The sequence below is a fragment of the Hemiscyllium ocellatum genome, chromosome 13, assembly GCF_020745735.1.
Source record: "Hemiscyllium ocellatum isolate sHemOce1 chromosome 13, sHemOce1.pat.X.cur, whole genome shotgun sequence".
Classification (NCBI taxonomy): domain Eukaryota; kingdom Metazoa; phylum Chordata; class Chondrichthyes; order Orectolobiformes; family Hemiscylliidae; genus Hemiscyllium; species Hemiscyllium ocellatum.
In genome coordinates this window covers 30,943,327-30,965,047 of record NC_083413.1, presented here as the reverse complement: position 1 = coordinate 30,965,047, position 21,721 = coordinate 30,943,327, and the positions used below count along the sequence as shown (strand labels likewise).

Genomic DNA, 21,721 nt, shown 5'->3' with positions numbered 1-21,721 from the left:
ATTGTTCAGCATAATGAATCATGTGAAGCCTCAGCTTATTTAACTTCTATTTTACAGCTAGCAAGCACGAGGTGCCAGTTAATAAACTAAAGACGAACATCAGATAAGGTACTGCAACACTGGAAATTATTTTCTGCAAAACAAATTGACTAATGTATTTACCATATCTGTACAGGTTGACAATAGATGAGCTATGTGGGAACTTATTCACAACAAATGTCTCCTACGGATTATTCTGCTTTATACTTCCCCATCAGCATATTTCAAAATATGGGGAGGGGCTGTCAGACTTGTGCAATGCAGCAGGTGGCTTTGCAGCCACCTATGTTTGGGCAAACTGAGACCCTTAAGAGTCTAACTCTTGAACACTTAGGTGATTCATTATGCCATTTTAACCATGGAAGGGTGAGGCTCAAACAAAACAGGTGGACTGACAGCTTTAACCATGAGGGCTAATGTCAAGAATGTCCTTTGGTAGACATTTTTGCTTTTCAGAGGCTGACCCCCAAACCCATTAGAGGTTGTACTTTCCTCTGTAATCGTCTAACCCTTCTGACCTCTCAAACACACACAAGACTAAACAGAGGCTAACCTCTACTTGCTTCTCTTCTTTGTGGACTGCCTATGGTGCCAGCAGTGGCAGCCATTTGAATGTGGCACTGAAAGGAAAACAGAGCTTCTGGCTGGAGAATAGATGTCAGTTTTCTAAGATGTAACTTCCTCCCCAGATGGAATCAGAAGTCTCAGCTTGAGCCATTAATGGCCCACTGATTATAAAGTGGCAACACTGCAGCTGACAATTTCTGCCTGGTTTCGCAATCAACTTTCAGTCACTGGGGATGAAAGGAACAAGGTAATGCCTTAAAATTCATTCCACAGTCAAAAAATATTCAAATCCCAGAACAGAAATTACCCAAAATGTCTCTGGGAGTAGAATCTTAAATAAGTTGGAATCATTGAGTTTAAAGAAAAATGCAAACATTAAGCCATTCTAAATATGATATAACACCTCATTAAGTGTTGAACTTTAATGAAAATAAAAAATTCAAACGGTCAATCTAATCGGGGAATAAAGATGAAAAACATGTTTTCCTTTCTTATATCAAATTTAAACTATTAACATTGGAGTATCTTTATTTACTTTTTCTTGTCTGTTTCTTACAGCAAATACTAAATACTGCTTGCTATTGCTGGAAAGCTCAGTAAAGAAACTGCAATGGTGGTCATTGTAGAATGCGATTAAAGGTAAACAAAGTGATATGAACAGAGATACTGCAAATTAAATGGCCAGTTAATTGTGTCAGTTTTCTTTAAGATACAAGATAACACACACACTCAGCACACAGGAAATGGCAGAAGATGGTTAGTATAACTGAGAAAAAAAGTCTGCACAGACACTTCCCACGATTGAGACACTCAGGAACCATTTGAGATTACAAACTGGGATTACAATGGTGGCGCAAATACATTGAAAGCCACATTGTTCAATACCACAGGTGATAACACAGAATTCAACATGAGATGAGATGTCACACATAGAAATGAGCAGAACCAGGTTTGAGGAATTTTTGATTTCAATCTGATGGAGCCCACGAAAAGGTGGATCAAAGTGCCAAATGATCTATTCTTGTTTCTATGTAAAAAGGTTTTCCGTTCTTAAGTATACAATATGCTCTTGCCATAAACATTTGGATATAGTTATATCATCAAACAAGTTAAAGTCAGGAAATTCACCCCTTAGCAAATTCCAACCTCAGAAGCACATGCTTTTCTTGATTAAGACTAAATTAGGTGCAGTTTTGTTAAGCCTATCTAATCGTTTAAAACTCATCAAAAAATTTCACATAGAGCCTTTGCAGCTAATAGACAGATCTACTAGCTTGATCAGGTGAAAGGTAAATACCTAATCCACTCTCCTACAACACATTCTGTATGATAAATACATAACATATTTTGTGTTAGTTGGGCTTAGTTTTGTTCACAAGGTATTGTGAAAGTTTGTTTCATGACCACAGCATGTCTGATAGGGACATTTCCAGAATTTCTGTCAAGTTCATCTCAGATTTTATTTTGCCTCTATTACAGCACTCCATGATTAGGCTGATGGGTGCACTGTGCACATTGTTGCACCATGTTTCAATGGAAAGGAATTCTTGGATTGGATGGTCTCTGCCCACCCTTTTTTGAAAGTTCTAATGATAATTATAATAAAAGTATATGTATTTATATTCTGCCTTTCTTATATTCTAGAAGTCCCAAACCATTCGTCCATGATGTACTTTTCAGTGTAGACATTGGTGGAATGTGGGTAAGTAGGCTGGGTAATTTGTACACAAGTAACAAAAATGTCAATTAATCTGTTAGTGACTTTCAATATCCATAGAAAGTAATGGTGTACATTTTCCAGTTACAGGCGACACAAACATTTCCACACATTCCCACATCATAAGCACCAATGAGGTGCTGGGGCAAATAGAAGGGAGAAATAATTAATAAGTATGCAATGAATTAAGAGTGGCGATATATCAACAAAACTGTAATATGGTCCATAATGCACAACTTACCAATGACTGCCAAAGAATTCCTTAATAACTTAGTAGTTGAGTTAGAATATAATTGTAATATAGCAGACTGCATATGAAATGATATGATTGCCTCACTATTACAAATGTTCCATTCCATTTCTCACATTTACAACACAATGAAATAGGCAGACTGAGTTAAAAATTTAATTTAGTGGTAAATGAACTCCACAGTATTCATTGTTCAAAACAGAGTGTCTCAATCTCAGTTCTGTGCAATCTCCCACCACACAGCAAATCCATGCCTCAAGAGTAGTGATACATCACAAAATACCTTTGAAAATGGGGGCTAATATGGAACAGAGTGGGCAGGAACACCTTTTATACTGGAGAAAACGTTGTAACTTACTCTTGCCAAAGATGTTCGGTTGAGGAGGACGTGGAGGAGGCTCCTCTGCAAATGTTAAAGAGGCAGCACAGGAAGAAAAGGCCAAAGTCGTTAGCTCAATCACACCACAGACATCAATAAACAACATGCAGAGCACACATCATTTAACTGCAAAGAGCCATCAGTTGAACATTTATAGAGAAAGAATTGACAGTAATCTGCATCATGTAAGCCTTTTCAACATTAGGTTCCTAACTGAAGGCTGCAAATTCATATTTAATGAACTGTAACAGCATTCTTACTCTTATCAAGCACACTTCTTTCAACAGGATACTAATCGATGGCTAAGATGTCGTGCACACACCATTCAGCAATCCAACTCTACTTCTGTAGCAGAAACATAACCACCAGTCGTAGCAATATTTCTTTGGCTATCTGGCTTAAAAATACACAAAAATACCCAAAGTCCACCCCCACACACCCACACACATACCCACTCACACACACACCCACACACACACACAGTGATATAGCGTACAGACCTCAACTTGGAACTCTGTCCACTTTCCACACACATCAACTACTTTTGTGAGCACAGTCATCTTTTAGGCAGATCACAGAGAATGATAGTTTATATAAAAAAGTTCTCTTGTGACGGAGAATGGGAGCTGACCTCTTTTTCAACTCTCACTAATTTTTAAGGAGCAGTGTGTTCTCTTTACTGTTTACAGGCAACATTTGCTGTCTCATTAATTACAGGGACTACGTCATCTGTCAAACAGTCACCAATTTAGTTCTCGCACTACATTGAGTAAAATCTGTCAGTTTTCTTAAAGTTATTATGCTCAAAAAGCAAACAAGAGATTTAAAATAAAGCACAGAAAATTACAAAAAAAAAAGAGTCCAGTAACTGTCAAGCAACTTTATACTTCAATACCTTCCACCCAATTTGGAAAGAACAAAACATATAACATCTACAGTGGTAATAAAAGTATTCAAAAATATTGTTAATGGATAAAATTATTGTTGAAGACTAATATACAAAGTTATTTTTACACGATTGCTAACTTATAGAATTGAATTTTCTGTAATTAGTACTTCCATTGTAAGTACTGTTACCTTTCCAATGATTTAAGTAAACAAGATCAAATATTGTGTTGGAGGTCACAGAAACTTTATAAATCTATTTCTTCAGTATCAACACCACCTTAATTAAAAAAAATAAGGGATTCAGTGTACTGATGCTAAATATGGCCCTAATCGTGAGCAACTCAGCAACGTTTTTGATCTCAGAGGTTTCCAAAACTCTAGATCATGGCTCTTCATTCCAAGTTTCTCAATAATATAATTATAAAAAAAATCTTTTCAATCCCTTAGCATAGCAAAGTTGAAAAACCTCAGTATTATTTGTGCATACATCAAGGACTGACATTTCAGAGTGTAATTCAACAGACTCTATTGTGTGATCTCTAATGTAAAATAATGGAAACATAAAAAGGTCTAAAACAGAAGAGCTGGTGAGAGTGCTTAAATTTTAATATAACATTGCTAAGATGGCATTTACTAAACTGCTACCTTAATGTTACTGAGTTTAGGAATAGATCGGCATTTTTCCATAATCTGCATTAGTTGCAGTTAAAACTTTACATTGAGCATAGATTTCTATAAAGCATGAGATCGAATTGTTTTTTGACTTGGAGTTCTTACTTTTAGATCTTCCTGGTAGCTGGGTCGGCCTGGTTGGTTTTATGTCAAGTCCAAGGATATCTGGAGGATCCATGGGATTACCAAGGTACAATCTGTGACAAGACAAACCAGTCGTAATAAAATGAGGATGATTGATAAATCCTTGGGAATCAAAACAGCTGTTCTGTAACAGAACACAACTGATTTAGAAGCAAACGTTTATATGACTCTGGATTTTAGGAATATGTTTGTTTATTTTATAGATTATTTTCTTGTCAAAGTCCAACACTATCACAGGGTGGATTAAATCAGCAAATGGTAATTTTGGTATTAATAAGCAACTGCTGCAAGGCTTTCACAGTACTTAGGCAGGTATACCTAGAGACATGTTTAAGTGTTCATCTCAGATTGCAGCCACAAAAAAAACACAATGGAAAAGTATCCCTACAATGTAATAGAGCACAGTGGCACAAAGTAGAAACACAGAAATGTGCAGGACTCAAAGAGACCATTGTCACCCAACTTGTCACTCCATGGGGCGTCATGGTGGCACAGTGGTTAGCACTGCTATCTCACAGCGCTAGAGATCCGGGTTCAATTCCCACCTCGGTCATCTGTCTGTGTGGAGTTTGCACATTCTTCCAGTGTCTTTGTGGGTTTTCTCCCACAGTCCAAAAATGCTGAATTGCCCGTAGTGTTAGGTGAAGGGGTAAATCTGGATGGGTTGCTCTTTGGAGTGTCGGTGTGGACTTGTTCCACACTCTAAGTAATCTAATCTAATCATATATACAGGAAATAGGATATCCAGTATTACAGAGTCAGGGATTTTTCTGTTTAATTTTGTTTTTTACTGAAATCAAGAAATAAAAACAAGCTAGTGATTCTGCAGCTAAACGAATCAGTAATGTTTATGTACAGCTAGTAAAAAGTGTGTGGGATTGTGTTTTTCTGTGTTTGCACTAACAGAAAAGGCAAGCATATCATGGAGCTCTTTTGTTGAATCACATAATAAAGTGAAATCACCACAGTCCTGGAGGACCATGGAACTGCTCACTCATTACAGAAACACAGCTAGTAGTAGTTTAACCTGAAGGTCACTACACCTCAGGCAACAGAAGAGGTTGAGGAGGACAGTTCTTCATCATAACCTCTCCCAATGCTGGATTTGAACCCACACTGATGGCATTATTCTCCATTGCAAACCAGCTGGCTAGCAAACTGTGTTAATCAATCCCCTGAATCACATATCTTGCAGACTTAGAAGAAAATGATATAGAACTAATTCAACCATCCACTGTGACAATAGGTCCTGCTCTATTCTGTTAAAATCACTATATATTCCAATATCATCAAGGAATGGCAAGCTTTCTTTTTGAACTGAAAATTATCTTCTTAAGACAACTCCTCCTTGTCTCATACACTTTCACCTGCAATATTAGGAACTGATTTATTTCTTTGTCACAAAGACTGGAACCATCTGATCAGCTAATTCTGCCATGATCCTTCTTTTCATTCGCCCATCTGGCCGGACTTCCTCCAAAATTCACTTCATGCTGTATCCAAGCTAATCATGTTCATGAGATCCAACTTCTGCAATATTGCCATCGAACTATTAACCAACCAATGTCTCCGCTTGATGTCTATGTTGACTAATTTTGTCAATGTTTTTTATCCCTTGAGATGGTCATGTTCTTTTTCAAATCTGCCATTAACCACCCCCCAGCATCAAAAGTTAACCCTTTACCTAACCATCCTTGTAAATTTCAGGCCCAACTCCAACCTCCCTTTGCTCTTTAAAGGCCTTGAATTTATATTGGCCTCTGAAATCCATTCCCATCATTTCCAGAATTCCACGTTTGTACTCTTCCAATCCACCTTTTGACCCTGCCACAAAAGTGAAACAGATATTACCAAAAAGAGACAACTGCTATGTGACTGCAACAAAGGTCAACATTCCTTTTATTTTCTTAACGTCTGCAGCCTTTGACATGGTTGATAACATCATTCTCTTCCAAATTATCTCTACGGTCATCCAGCTGGGGTGGTATTTGCACCTGATCTTGTTATTATCTAATACAGCAACACTGAATATGCTGAAAATCTGGTATAAAAATAAAAAGTGCTGGAGAATGTGTGCAGAAACATCATTCACATTTCAAGTCCAATGACTCTTCGTCAGAATTCAGATCTCCAGCATGGTATTTTGCTTTTATGTCTGACCTGAAATGGTTTCTCTTCCTGTACCCATACTGATACCATTGGCACTCCCTAATAATACATCCTTAGTTCCCTCCTATTTCTCATCCACAATGTCTCTCCACGATGTCATCTGGAAACACAGCATTACATACATCAATGACATCCATTTCTGAGTCATAGTCAGAATCATATAGCATGGAAACAGACACTTTGGTCCAACTCAACTGTACTGACCCAACCAAAGTAAGTCCCATTTGCCTGTGTCTGGACCATTTCTCTCTAAACCTTTGTAATTCACGTATCTGTCCAAATGTATTTTAAATGTTGTAATTGTATCTGCATCTACAACTTCTCTGGCAGTTTATTCCACATATGAACCACCCTGTGTGGGGAAAAAAAAATTATCCTCAGGCCCTTTAAAATCTTTCTCCTTGTTTTGAAATCCCCAACACTAGGGAAAAAACGTTTGCTATTCACCTTATCCATGTCCCTCATGATTTATAAATCTCTACCAGGTCACTCTTAATCCTAGTGAAAAAAGTCCTATTCTATCCAGCCTTTCCCTGTACCCCAAACCCTCCAGGCTAGCAACATTTTGGTAAATCTCCTCTGCACCTCCTCCAATTCAACAACACCCTTTCCTTTTGAGAGCGAACAGAATTATACACAGCTTTCTAAAAACGGTCTCAATGTCCTGGGCAAGCAACATGTTGTCCCAACTCCTATACTTAATGCTCTGTGACCAATGAAGGCAAGAATGCTAAAAGCCTTCTTATCCAACCTGTCTACCTATGATGCAACTTTTAAAGAACTATGTACATTTCCACCACCATTACCATGTTCAACCCCATTGCTTTTGCTGGATTATTGGATGTTTAACACCAGACGAGTAGAAATTCTCTCCGTTAAATATTGGGAAAACCAAAGCCATTGTTTCCAGTCATTATTCCAAACTCTTGCTCCCTTGTGACCAATTCTATCCCTCTCCCTGACAAAACTGACATTAAACCAATCTGTTTGCAAGCCTGCCTCTTTCTACAACTCTGATCCCTTACTTTTCTTCCTTCAAAACATCTTAAAATGTACTACTTTGACCGAGATTTTGGTTATTTATTACAACATTGCATTGTATGGTTCATGGCCATTCTTCATTTCATGTGTTCCTGTACAGTGTATTTTCTTAACGGTACTATAAAGTTGTTCATCCTATGTAACCATCTGCTTGATTCATTTTTCTCCATATAGTTTTACCACTAGCATATGCAAAATATCAACTCCAAGAAGAGAAACTCCAGAAAAGAAAATACTGAAAGAAAACAAAATACTGAACCTGACTATCATTCAGACTATGTGTGAATCCAATAACTTTCAAGTCATTCTAATGCCACGGTGTATGCTTGAATCGCAATCAACCAACCTGACAGCACTGTTCTTCTCTCCAGCCCCTTATACATAAGGATTCAGTTATCTCACTAACTGAAAAAATAAAATTCTAGATAGTTATCATGACAGACTTCAGTTTCAAGTATAATAAAGCAAGGTATAATGTTGGTCACGGATTGTCAACATGGAAAAAATTGATATTTTAAAAAATGGTCTGTAAGGAAGGGTAGTCCCCACAATTTGCCAGTGTACGTGGAAAGACAAAGAATTCAACAACAAAGTTTCTCTTGTTGAGCATCAATAAAACTGAAAGCACACACATACATATTTGTGAAGACAGGATGTCACTTGATTATTAACTGCCCTTGGTCAAGTGCTTGCTGAACTTATTGATTATTCATTTATGAACTTGGACATCAGCAGTTTAGTGCCAGTTCTGAAGTGTAGTTGCTATCACACCTGCTTTACACGCAGAGGTTCCTAGGTTCAAGCCCCAGTGGAGCCATCTCATTTAGGATGGCTCAGTGGTTAGCACTGCTGCCTCACAGCACCAGGGTCCCAGGTTCGATTCCAGCCTCAGGTGCCTGACTGTGTGGAGTTTGCACATTCTCCCAGTGTCCGCGTGGGTTTCCTCCCACAGTTCAAAGATGTGCAGGTCAGGTGAATTGGCCATCCTAAAATGCCCATAATGTAAGGTGCATTAGTCTTTGGAGGGTCGGTGGGGACTTGTTGGGTTGAAGGGCCTGTTTCCATACTGCAGGGAATCTAATCTAATCTAAAAAAAATCTAAAAATACTAGATGCTGTCAACACTGCAAATTAGCAGTAGTCACTGCCTCAGAGAGAAAGTAAGAATGGGAGGAAGAATCAACAACAGGAAGAAAGAAAGAAAGAGTAGAAATGGAAGTTATTATTGTAGATAATAATGGAAGTCTGTAATTTAATTATCAAATACGGACTGACTACAACAATACAATTAACCTACATACATGGCAAATGTTTGCCATTCCTATAGGGACAGCCTCTCTCAGTGAAAATTAAAGTCGAAGTAAAATGATTACTTTTAAGCACGGTAATTCTTAAATAGTTCTACAGTTCTATGAAGTAAGCTGTTTTCCCACATATAGGCAAACTCCTACGTACTCATCTATTTTGTCAGGAAAGCCCCAACAATGCTCAAGTTTGGTGTCTCCATGCCCCGTATGAATAAAGCTGTTCTTGAGCGGATGGCTGATGTCATGGGCTGAAAGGCCTGCGACGGATGTCACTGTGTTTCGTGGGAACTGTCCCACCTTCAGTGTGCGCTTGTTCTGACCTCTCCACCAATAATTTTCAGCCCTGCAAAAAGGGAGGTAAAAACGGTGATTAAAGTTCTAAGTCTTGGAAATGATGGCTATTTAGACAGACAGCGAATGGCCTATGTCAGTAGTCTTATATTTATAAAATCAGGCTAATTAGTATATGTTAATATGCTTTATTTGTAAGCAATAGCAAACATATTCCCACATTTGTACTTGTGGGTGCCATAATTAGTAGTCATTGGTACTGAACTAAAATACTCTATTGATGTAAGAAAACATCTGCTTCAAACACTAACTGAGGTGATAAGTTTTGACTTATTGATAAATATTGAAATGCTCATTTTATGAATGCACATCTCATACTCCATTGGGTTTTAGTTTGATAGATTTAAATGTAATTTACAAATTGTAATAGGAACTGAAACTTTGTTAAAGGTCTCTTTTCCCTCGATATGTAGTTGGTTGACTTGGAGATCAGGTAGTGATTTTCATTAACTGATTTTCATCAAAGCATAGAAAAATCGATGGCACAAAGAATGTGGCCATGTAGTCATTGTGTTACCCAACGCAATCTCAAATTCTAGGTTTTGGCCTGTAGCCTTACAGATTACAGAACTTCAAGAGTACATCCCATTTGTATATGCAAGGACAGTTTTAATTCACCATCCTCACAGTTAGTGAATTCATGACTCTATGCTTGGAGTGGGAAAAAAAATCCCTCTAATACTTCTGCCAATTACTCTACATCTAAGTTCACTGATCATTAACCTCTCCACTAAAGAAATACAACATTCTTATTTACTCTACCTCAGCCTCCAAGAGTTTTATATACCTCAATTAAATCTCCTTTCATCTCCTCAAATGCAAGTGTGGTCATAAATTTCATTTATGTATGTTTGGCCATCCTTGCCTTCCTCAGACAGAATTCAATTCCGGATAACTTTTATGAATGAGCTACAGCACCTCCTTTATCATCTTTTTGTGGATAATGACTCTAATCTCTTTGGAGAGGATGCCATCTTGGATGATTGGTATGCCAAATGCTTTTGTAGAAGCAGCTGCATCTTTGATGGTGTTATGACCATGAAAAGTGGGGTCAATTGGCTCCTCTCTTTTAAACTCCACCCTCCAACCCTCTTGGTTGGCTAAAACATGTTTTAAGCATGCAGCCGTGTCACTCTTCAATTAAAGCACAGTTCACTCAGTAAATTTAACAAGCCAAGTAAAGATTTTCTTGTAAAGAGGAGTTTTATTCCCAACTAACCCCGAGAAAAACAATAAAACACATCAAATGCACACAAACACATCAGAATTGATAAGGAGTCGGTAGCTATTACAAAAAAGGAAAAAAAATACACAGGCTAAAAGTTCTCAGTGTCCTTGCTTTGAGAGTGTTGAATATGAGGCCATGGCTATTTAATTGATGTCTTGTATTCTCACCAGTAGCAAAATTTGTATATTCCTGACTTCTTGATCTGTGGATGTTTCTCCAATTTGCCTCACCATCACTGTGAAGTAAAGTCTGATTATGTATCATTTAGAATTTGCATTTTGGATGGGTGGCACATGGGTTTTGGTCTGTGTATGACCAGGTTAATAATTAACTTATTAGTCTTTCTAGAACCATAACTTTTCTATCAGTATATACGAGAGAGCAACTCTTGTGTGATGTTTTTTCCCCTCACACAGAGATTCATGATCAAAAAGAGTAAACGTTGAAAATGTATGTGCTTGCATTTCGTTTAGAAGAACTAGGAACTAAAACACTAATTGGGAAGGATTTGGTTGAAGTTTGTAGAAACTTGGTTCAGGTTAGATGCAAGATCAGTTTAATCTAGAGAAAGGAGCTAATTCAGAATGACAGGAGACAATGGTTTAGTTCTCAACAGATTATTAATCCAGAAGCCCAACTAATGCTCCAGGGACCAGGGTTTGAATCCTGCAATAGCAGATAACAGAAGTTGAGTTGTATTAAAACAAAAGCTGGAATCTAGTGATGACCATTTAATCATTGTAGGAAAAACCCATCTGGTTCACTAATGTTCTTTAGGGAAAGAAATCTGCCATCCTTTCCTGGTCTGGCCTATATGAGACTCCAGACCCACAGCAATATGTTTGACTCTTAACTAAGTATGCATGGGCAATAAATGCTGCCCACATCCTGTGAATGAACTAAAAAAGTTTAAAAAGATACCAATTACCTCAGTACAGTTCAAAATTCCAAATCAAAAAGTTTAGTTATAAACCCAAATCAGTTATTTGAAGCTACAAAAACTTAAGTTCAGTTATGTGCATAATCAAGGAAAAAGCTATCAAACTCTTATAACAAGGAATTTTATGAAACTGTCAAATCACACCCATAAATGTCACAGAGAAGTGATGTCGGTCTTGTATCAAGCAAACTGATGGTGTTGGGAATAGATGAGATTTTACTTTACTATGTTTAGAAACCTTTCAAATTGTGCTTTTGTAAATAGCCTTGTTTATAGTATTTTATTTTCACAGTATTTGCGCAATAGATCTTTTTGTTATATTGCTAACACCAAGTGGCAGGATTGTGCACTTCTGTTTCAGTGAAAGAAAGATCATAGTGTTAATTCTTTTTTAAGATCAGTTCAGTATTAACATCAGCTGGGATCATAACACAGGTGCTAGCTGTCAAGATGCTGAAAAGGAAAGAGAAAGAGAGAAGTGCTATGGGGAAGAGGGATGGGGGAAATGGTTGTAGAGAGGCAGAGAATGAGTTGGTGCTAAAGTGGTACAGCAAGAGACTAACCTTGCACTCCTTGCTGTTGCTGATCTACTGTTATTTTCTATGTGAAGGAACTAGCAAAATAGGATTTGTGTATTCCTGAGTAGGACTCCATGGTCAAAAAAAAGGGACATATTAGATAGACAACTGGTTCAAGTTAATCTCTTGAAAAGTATAAAGGGTGTATGGCACTCTGAAGAGGCAAGTGAAGAGGGTAAAAAAGGGATATGAGGCAGCCTTGGCAGATAAGGTTAAGAATAATCTAAATCAATTTGACCAACACATTAAGGAAAAAAACAGCAACTAGGGAGAAAATAGAACCCCTTAAAGATCAATGAAGTTATCTATGTGTGGAATCACAGGAGATGGGAATTTTACTAAGCTAATTTTGCATCAGTTTTTACTTTGGAGAAAGAATAGAGGCTAGGGAATCCGGGAAAATAAATATTGATGTTTTGAAAACAGTCCACATTACAGAAGAGGAAGTGCAAGAGGTGGATAAATCTCTGGGTCCTGAGTAAGCTATCCCAGAATGTTGTGGGAAGAAATTGTGGGGCTGTTAGCAGAGATATTTGTATCATCTACAGGCACAGGTGCGGTGCTGTAGGACTGGAGGGTGGCTAATGTTATACCTTTATTTAAGAAAGGCTGTCAGGAGAAGCCTGGGAACTACAGACCTGAGTTTAACATCGGTGGTGGGTTAGCTATTGGAGGGTTTCTGAAAGATAGGAATTAATGCATGTGGAGAGGCAAGGATTGATTAGTGATAGTCAACTTGGCTTTGTATGTGGGAAATCATGTCTCACAAACTTGGTTGAGGTTTTTTGAGAACAAAATCAAAAAGATTGATAAGCAGAGAGTGGTAGATGTTGTCCACATGGACTTCAGTAAAGTCTTTGACAAGGTAGACTAATTTGTAAATTAGCTCACATGGAATTCAGAGAGAACTTGCCAATTAGATACAAAATTGGCTTGACAGTAGGGGGCAGACAGTTGTGATGGAAGTTGGTTGTTCAGACTGGAGTCCTATGACCAGCGATGTTCCGCAGGGATCGTTGTTGGGTCCACTTTAGCCTGTCATTTAAATAATGAATTTGGATGAGAATTTAAAATGCATGGTTAGTAAGTTTGCAGATGACACCAAAACTGTTTGTATAGTCGACGGCGAAGAATTATCTAAAATTACAAAGGAATCTTGATCAATTGGACCATTGGACTGAGGAGGAGCAGATGGAGTTTAATTTGGATAAATGGATGGTGTTATATTTTGGTAAAACAAAAAAGGGCAGGACTTATACAGTTAGTGGTAGGCCCTGGGTAGTGTTGTCGAACTGAGACTCCTATGGGTTCAGGTACATAATTCTTTGAAAGCTGCACTGCTGATAGACAGGGCAAGAAATCATTTAGCAACTTGCCTTGATTGCTTAGACCATTGAGCATAGGAGTTGGAATATTATGTTGAGGCTGTAGAGGACATTGGTGAGGCTGCTTTCAGAGTACTGTGTACAGTACAGGTCACTTACTATAGGAGGATATTATTAAATCTTATTTGAATTCTCTCCAATTTATCAGGATGTTGCTGGGAATGATGGGCTTGAGTTATAAGGCAAAAGTGTGGACTGCAGATGCTGGAGATCAGAGTCAAGATTAGAGTGGTGCTGGAAAAGCACAGCAGGTCAAGCAGCATCCGAAGAACAGGAAAATAGATGTTTCGGGCAGGAGCCTATCATCAGAAAACCCTCATTCCTGCTCCTTGGATGCTACCTGACCTGCTGTGCTTTTCCAGCACCAGTCTAATCTTGGCTTGAGTTATAAAGCTAGGCTGAATAAGATGGGGCTATGTTCACAAGAGCCTAGGAGATTGAGGGGTGACAAGAGGTTTATGAAATCATTAGGGTTATAGATAAAGGGTATAGATTACCAAAAGGTCTTTTCCCTAGGGTGGACAAGTTCAAAACTAGGAGCAAGTTTTTAAGGTGAGAAGAGAAAGATTTATAAGGGAACTGAGAAGCAACTTTTTCACACAGAGAGTGGTTCTTGGAAATGGTAGATGCATATAAAGTTACAACATTTAAAAGACATTTGGATAGGTACATGAATAGGAAAGGTTGAGAGGGATATGAAACGAACGCAGACAAATGGGATTAGTTTAGTTTGGGAAACTTGATCAGCATGGACGAGTTGAACTGAAGGATATGATTCTGTGCTGTATGACTATATGACTGTATAATCTGGAGAGTTACAAAAAACCTTCTAACTTCCAATAGCTGCAACTTCTTACACCAGTACGAATTTAAACAGGAGATACATGTCTCTTGACATCTGACTCAGTTGACTTGTTTTCACTGTTTTTCTATAAAACGATCATTTTAACTTAGACAATTTTGATTATTCCACATTGGTTTCCTGAACATGCCTCACTCGAGTGATTGCTCCAGTTTGTATATCTTGTACCTGAAACTTTCCCATCTCTAATGAGATTATCCTTCAGTGGTCCAAACTTGATTCACCAACTTGTGCAGTAACATACAAATCAAGATTCTCCCTCTTTTCTGAGTTCTGATGAAGGGTCTATACTGGACTCTATACATGAACTCCGTTTTCTCTCCACAGATGCTGCCAGACCTGCTGAGTTACATGAGCAATTTCGTGATTTTGTTTGTCCCTCTTTTCCTGAGCACTACTGTTGAAGTCGATGTTTACAAACAACATGAGGAGAAGGTTAAATGTGGGTCTTCAAGGCCTCCAAAGTTCCACAATTTCTCATCTGTCTTTTTCTGCTTTCAAGTGAAGTAATTCCACTTGTAGCGGTCCTTCCCCATCATTGCTAACAAAACTGCAATACTTATTGTTTAGGTTTCTGGTTCAATTCAGTTACAATCAAGAGTTCTTTCTGCGAAATTGGAAGAATCATAAATGCCATCTCAAATCTCCATGTCCATACGAGTAGGCTACAGGAAATTCAGCATTATAACGACTTACTGAAATAACTCCACAGACACCAGTACAATGTCACCAAGTTACCATTTATTTACATGTGCATTGTACTTGACACTGGTCCAGCTTCCTCAGAACCAGCTCAGAGAGTCAACACAACCTCTGACATTTGTTTATATCTTTCAACCTAGGCTCACTGATCAGACTCAATAAGGGAACTCATATTCTATGAAGTCCACCTAGCTGACCTTATTACAATCACTACCTACCTGTTGACATCTTATAAAATGCTGCAGACTTAAGTTTCTGTGATTCCCTGCTATTTTTAAAAAATAATCTGCTACTCTCTAGCAGCTATTAAAAGCCCACTCAATCCTGGCTACTCACTTCTGAAACCATATTCCACTTGCTGTGCAAAATAGCAACTGCATTAAAGCCTCTTATTACATATCACATTAGAGGTTACACCAGCATGACAAGTCACATTTATCTAAACACAGCCCCAATGGAAATATACTTTAGTTATAAAAACACAAGTCAACATCACATTTTCCTTCCTGCCACTGAGCCAGTGTGGATCCAAGTTGCCACTTTCCCATGTATCCCATTAGGTTATAATTTCCTGATTATTCAATGTAGGACTGTGCTACTGATGTGCTAATAGACTGACTTTTATCAACCCTTTATTTCTAAACCTTTTAATTACATTGGAAGTAATAGTGATCGCTCAAACAGGTTATAAGCTATGGAAGCTTTTGTATCTTATTGTTAATCACCCAAAAAAGAATGGTTTGTTTGATCAGCCAGGTAATCGATTACAGAACAGAACAGAACAACAAAAACCTTGCATACCAGCTTTGTCAAGAAAGGTGAACTTATTTTTTTAAAAAAACACAGATTTCTGACTTCAAAACAAAGATATTTATTTGGGACTAAGAACAAAAACACTGCATCTTTTTTTAGTGCATTCTCTCTCCTTCCCTGTTCATACACATTGATAAAGGCAAGCAAAAGATGTCAGCAAGTTACCCATGTTCATGAACAGAACTGCTAGATAATTTTAGGCCTTTCTTGGTTCAGGACAGATTTATACAAAGTTACATGAAACTCTTGAATTATTTTTATGTATTCATGGGATATGGACTTTACTAGCTGGGCCAGTTCTAGAACATATTTATTGCTCATCCACAGCTATGCTGGAAAGGCATGGTGAGGTGCTTTTTTGAACTGCTCGACTCAAATAGGAATATCCGAAATGTGGAGTTCAATGATTCTGACCCAGTGACACTGAAGGAATGAACATATATTTCCAGTTCAGAATGGTGAATGGCTTTGATTGGACCTGACTGGTGTTTAAATCCTTACTCCTGGTTCATTTATCTATTTCTCTTTTAACAAACCTAATACACAGTTATAGCCTGTCAATTTAATCTGTAATCAGTCCTATCAATTTGGAATCATGAAGTACTTTTCATTGAGAAAGAATTTAAGGTGCAATGCAATACAAAGAAACCCTGATGCTGAGCAAGGAAAGGTGACCAGGAATATCCTTTAATACGTTGCGAGGTTTCTAAATGTGGAGAGAGAAAGATTTGATAGTTTAGCAAGAATAATAAGATGTAAGATGTGTCATTTAACTGTATTTTAGTATCATTTACTTTGGATTTTTGAAGTTTGTAGTAGTGAAGGAGTTTAATGTTTACCTAGTTCAATAATGGGGGTGGGGGGGGGATCGGTGGCTTAGTAGTTAGCACTGCTGCCTCATAGCACCAGGATCCCGGGTTTGAGTACAGCCTCAGGTGCCTATGTAGATGGTAGCCTCCATGATGTTGAGGAGCTGGGTGTTGGACTGGGATGAACGAAGCGAACAATCACACAACATCAGGTTATAGTCCAACAGGTTTAATAGAACCTGTGACAAGATTAGGATACAGATAGATGCTGTCCTCACACCTTTACACATTGTCTGAGCTGAGATTTCACCTGCTGTTATAAAAGCTTAAAATTATCTCTCACCTTACCTTGAGAAAGTAACTTAAAAGAAGTTCTGGGATTTAGATATCAATGAATCAAAACCTGCAACCCATTCTAAAAGGTGAAAGACTTAAACAATCCAGGTTTGTTCAATATATCACTTCAGTTGCATGACACTGTCATCTTTTGCTATAAATTCGGTGTCTTATGAGTTTATACTCCACAACCACTTGAAGAAGAAGCAGTGCTCCAAAAATCAGTGTCTCCAAATAAACCTATTGGACTATAACCTGGTGTTGTGTGATTTTTAACTTTATCTGTGTGAAGTTTGCACACACTACCCATACCTCCATGGGTTTGCCCTGGTTTTCTTCCACAGTCCAAAGATGTGCAGGTTAGCCAACTGGCCGTGCTAAATTGCCCATCGTGTCCAGGGATGTGGAGATGAGATGTGTTAGCTGTGGGAAATGCAGGGTTACAGGGATGGGGTGTGTCTGGGTGGGATGCTCTTCAGAAGGTTGGTGTGGACCTGATGGACTGAATGGCCTGTTTGACACAATAGGGATTCTATGGTTTTATATTTCTGCAGCAATATAGATTTTTTTTAAGCAGCGTGAGATAGTTCATGACCAATGGAAATTTGAATAAACTAGGGAAGTTTTTAAACAGACAAAAAGAGTAGACATTGTTTTCAGTTCAGAACATCAGGGACTGACATTTTTTCTTTTAGTTCAGAAAAATACCCATAACTTGGAAAAAGGTGGTTTTCGGGTAACAGTTTACCAGTTTGCAGAAGACTTGACCGAAGCTGGATTTGCAAAACAATTGCGACTGAGAAAGAGAGGTAGTTTAAGAGAGCTAAGAAACAGATTATTTAAGGGGTAAGGAATGTCTTAAAAAATTTCTTAATCAGAAATGTTTGGTTAAACAGAACTTAAGGCATTGTGTGAAGCTGACAAGTTCAGTTACATGATAAATCAACAAATAAGCTCTCAGATTCTCACAACTGGAATTGAAGCACAGTCAACTCAAAGTGAGAGAGAGAAGGTAATTCTGCCTGGTGTTTGAGAAATGTTAATAGGATACTTTTGGGATTAATTGGCTCGTAACTTTATCGTGGGTTTCAATCTCATGTTTCAAAATCTTTAGAAGTGTGTTATATGTAAAAGTTTGTTTTTTCTGTACTTTTTTGTAAACTTCTGTTTTACTGTTAAAACCAAATCTGCAGCAATGCATGCTTGTCCTTCAGTGAAATGTCACCTTGTTACAAACCAAAAGAAAAACCGAACTATGATTTATCAAGCCAGATTTCATTCTGAGAAGTGACTTATCCATCAATAACATTAAAGGGGGTTATAACAGGAAATACAAGACAATTGTGGGGGGAAATATCCATTTTTTTTAACTATATCTCACTGGTGAACTAATTTATTTTTCACGAGAGGCACACCAATTCTGAGAGTTATCACAAAAGATCATAACTTGGTTAATAATGGGCATGGGATTTCCTGTTGCAATGGCCTTTTACATTGTACACAGTTTAAGATACAGAAACCATAATAATGACAAACACAGCAAATCCTGAATATTTTAGCACAAGTTTCATTTCGACAGATGAAGGAAAACTCATTAACTCATAACAAAACGGCCAAATGTGATGGCAAAATTTAAATGCCATATTTGTTGCTGATGTTGATAAAGATTAAGTAATATTAAATTGCTTCTCACCAAACTGATTAATGAATTTACCACAGTATAAGTAACAGGCAGGATTGAAATGATGAAGTCGTCCAGTACATTTCTTTGGAGAAATGATGATGTTACAAGGATCGGAGTTCTGTTATTTCAATCTACATAGGCAATCTTTGTATAAACGTATATTATTATTTAAGGAAGGATGGAAAGAAACCAGAACAATTGTATCTAATTTTCACTGGAATAAATTATGTAAAATGTGCCACTTTCTTGACATTATAGTGAAAAATATAACTTGTTCTGGAACTTTGAGTTTTTGCTTAAGCTTATCCTTGGAAAGGGGAGCAAGGAGACCCTTATATCAATGAAATGTTGACCTGCTTTGCACATGCTCAGATTTCTCAAAAAAAAATGTGATTTTTTAAATTTTAGTTTTATTTACAGCCACTAGATGGAACACTTTATACAGGAGAAATTGATAAAATTTGAAAGCCACAGTTCCACTCCAGAGAAGAATGATTTCTGTTTCAAAAGTCCAACATAAGAAATTTAATAGCTATGCACTTAGAAAAGAGGAGGAAGATTTGAAAGATGCAGTATGGATTTACAAAAGGGAAATCATATACTATAAATCTACAGGAAGTCTTTGAGGATGTAACATAGATTTTTTGAGAGGGAGCCAATGGATGTGTACTTTCAGAAGGCTTTTGACAAAGTCTCACTTAAGAGATTAGCATGTAAAATTAAAACACACGGGATAAGGATAGTCTATTGAAATAGGTAGAAGACTGGCGGCAGAAAGGAAGCAGGCAATAACTAGTGAGGTACCTCAGGAATCAGTGCGAGGACTCCAGCCAATAAGAATATATTTTAGATGAGGGAACGATTCAGATGAAGGAACTAAATGTAATATTTCCAAATTTGCAGATGACACAAAACTGTGAAGAGGATGCAGAGATATTTCAGTGTGATTTGGCTGAGCTTACTGAATAGGCAAGTGCATGACAGATGTAGTATAACACGGATAAATGAGAGGAGTAATTTTGACGGTATTAGGCGAGAGCTTTCAAAAGCTGAATTGGGGGCAGACGTTCGCAGGTAAAAGGGATGGCTAGAAAATGGAAAACCTTCAAAAATGAACGAACTAGAGTCCAGGGACAGTATATTCCTGTTAGAGTCAAAGGAAAGGCTGTCAGGTGTCGGGAAAGCTGGATGACTAGAGAAATTGAAGTTTTGTTTAAGAAAAAGCAAGCAAGCATATGTCAGGTATAGCCAGGAGAGATCGTGTGATTCCTTAAAAGAATATAAAGGCAGTAGGAGTATACTTAAAAGGGAAATCAAAAGAGCAAAAAGGGGACATGAGATAGCTTTGGCAAATAGGGTTAAAGAGAATCCAAAGGGTTTTCATAAATACATTAAAGACAAAAGGGTAACTAACGAGAGAAGAGAGCACCTCAAAGATCAGCAAGGCAGCCTATGTGTGGAGCGGCAGGTGATGGAGGAAGATATTAAACGAGTATTTTGCATCAGTGTTTACTGTGGAGAAGGACATGGAAGATATAGAATGTGGCAAAATATAGACATCTTGAAAAATGTCCATATTACAGAGAGAGTGGTGTTGGATGTCTTGAAATGCATAAAAATGTATAAATCCCCAGGACTTGATCAGGTGTACCCCAGAACTCTGTGGGAAGCTAGGGATGTGATTGCTGGGCCTCTTGCTGACATTTGTATCATCGATAGTCACAGGTGAGCTGCCAGAAGACTGGAGGTTGGCTAACGTGGTGCCACTGTTTAAGAAGGGTGGTAAGGACAAGCCAGGGAACTATAGACTGGTGAGTCTGACATCGGCAGTGGGCAGGTTGTTGATGGGAATCCTGAGGGACAGGATTTACATGTATTTGGAAAGGCAAGAGCAGATTTGAGATAGTCAGCATGGCTTTGTGAGTGGGAAATCAAGTCTCAAACTTGATTAAGATTTTTTTGAAGAAGTAATAAAGGAGAGGATTCATGAGGACAAAGTGGTGGACGTGATCTATATGGCATTCGGCAAGATTCCTCATAGGAGACTGGTTAGCAAGGTGTATGGAATAGAGGGAGAACTAGCCATTTGAATGCAGAACTGGCCCAAATGTAGAAGACAGAGGGTGGTGGTGGAGGGTTGATTTTCAGACTGGAGGCCTGTGACCAGTGGTGTGCCACAGGGATTGGTGCTGGGTCCACTATGTTTCGTTATTTATACAAGTGCTCTGGATGTGAATATAGGAGGTATAGTAATTAAGTTTGCAGATTACACCAGAATTGGAGGTGTGGCGGACAGCAAAGAAGATTACCTCAGATTCCAACGGGATCTTGATCAGATGGGCCTATGGGCTGAGGAGTGGCAGAGTTTAATTTAGATAAATGTGGGATGCTGCATTTGGAAAAGCAAATCTTAGCAGGATTTATATACTTAATGGTTAGGTCCTGGGGAATGTTGCTGAACAAAAAGACGCTGGTGTGCAGGTTCATGGGTCCTTCAAAGTAGAGTCGCAGGTTGATCGGATAGTGAAAGCAGCGTTTGGTATGCTTTCCTTTATCGGTAAGAGCATTAGTATAGGAGTTGGAAGATCATGTTTTGGCTGCACAGGACATTAGTTAGGCCACATTTGGAACATTGTATGGAATTCTGCTCTCCTTCCTATCAGAACGATGTTGTGAAACTTGAAAGGGTTCAGAAAAAATTTACAAGTATGTTGCCAGCGTTGGAAGGTTTAAATGAGGGAGAGGCTAAAGAGGCTGACGCTGTTTTCCCTGGAGCGTCAGAGGCAGAGGAATGGCATTATAGCAGTTTATAAAATCATGAAGGGCACGGATAGAATACATAGACAAAGTCTTTTCCCTGG

General features: G+C 38.1%; 1 protein-coding gene and 1 long non-coding RNA gene across 8 annotated transcripts in view; one reads left to right on the top strand and one right to left on the bottom strand.

Moving 5' to 3' along the window:
• tnk2b (tyrosine kinase, non-receptor, 2b) overlaps positions 1 to 21,721 on the bottom strand; it is a 244,856-nt gene that overhangs the window by 21,215 nt on the left and 201,920 nt on the right. For 4 of the 7 annotated variants that reach the window (XM_060834691.1, XM_060834692.1, XM_060834689.1 and 1 more), the window contains 3 exons: positions 9,321 to 9,515; positions 4,618 to 4,709; positions 2,932 to 2,976 (listed from right to left, as the gene is read on the bottom strand). In XM_060834691.1, coding sequence (XP_060690674.1) covers positions 2,932 to 2,976; positions 4,618 to 4,709; positions 9,321 to 9,515 — 332 coding nt within the window. The remainder of the gene's footprint in view (positions 1 to 2,931; positions 2,977 to 4,617; positions 4,710 to 9,320; positions 9,516 to 21,721) is intronic. The other 3 variants (XM_060834690.1, XM_060834694.1, XM_060834696.1) reach the window with 2 other exon arrangements.
• On the top strand, positions 768 to 2,311 carry LOC132821838 (uncharacterized). Its single transcript, XR_009645360.1, has 3 exons — positions 768 to 853; positions 1,165 to 1,245; positions 2,251 to 2,311. It is a non-coding gene; the product is annotated as an uncharacterized LOC132821838 (long non-coding RNA).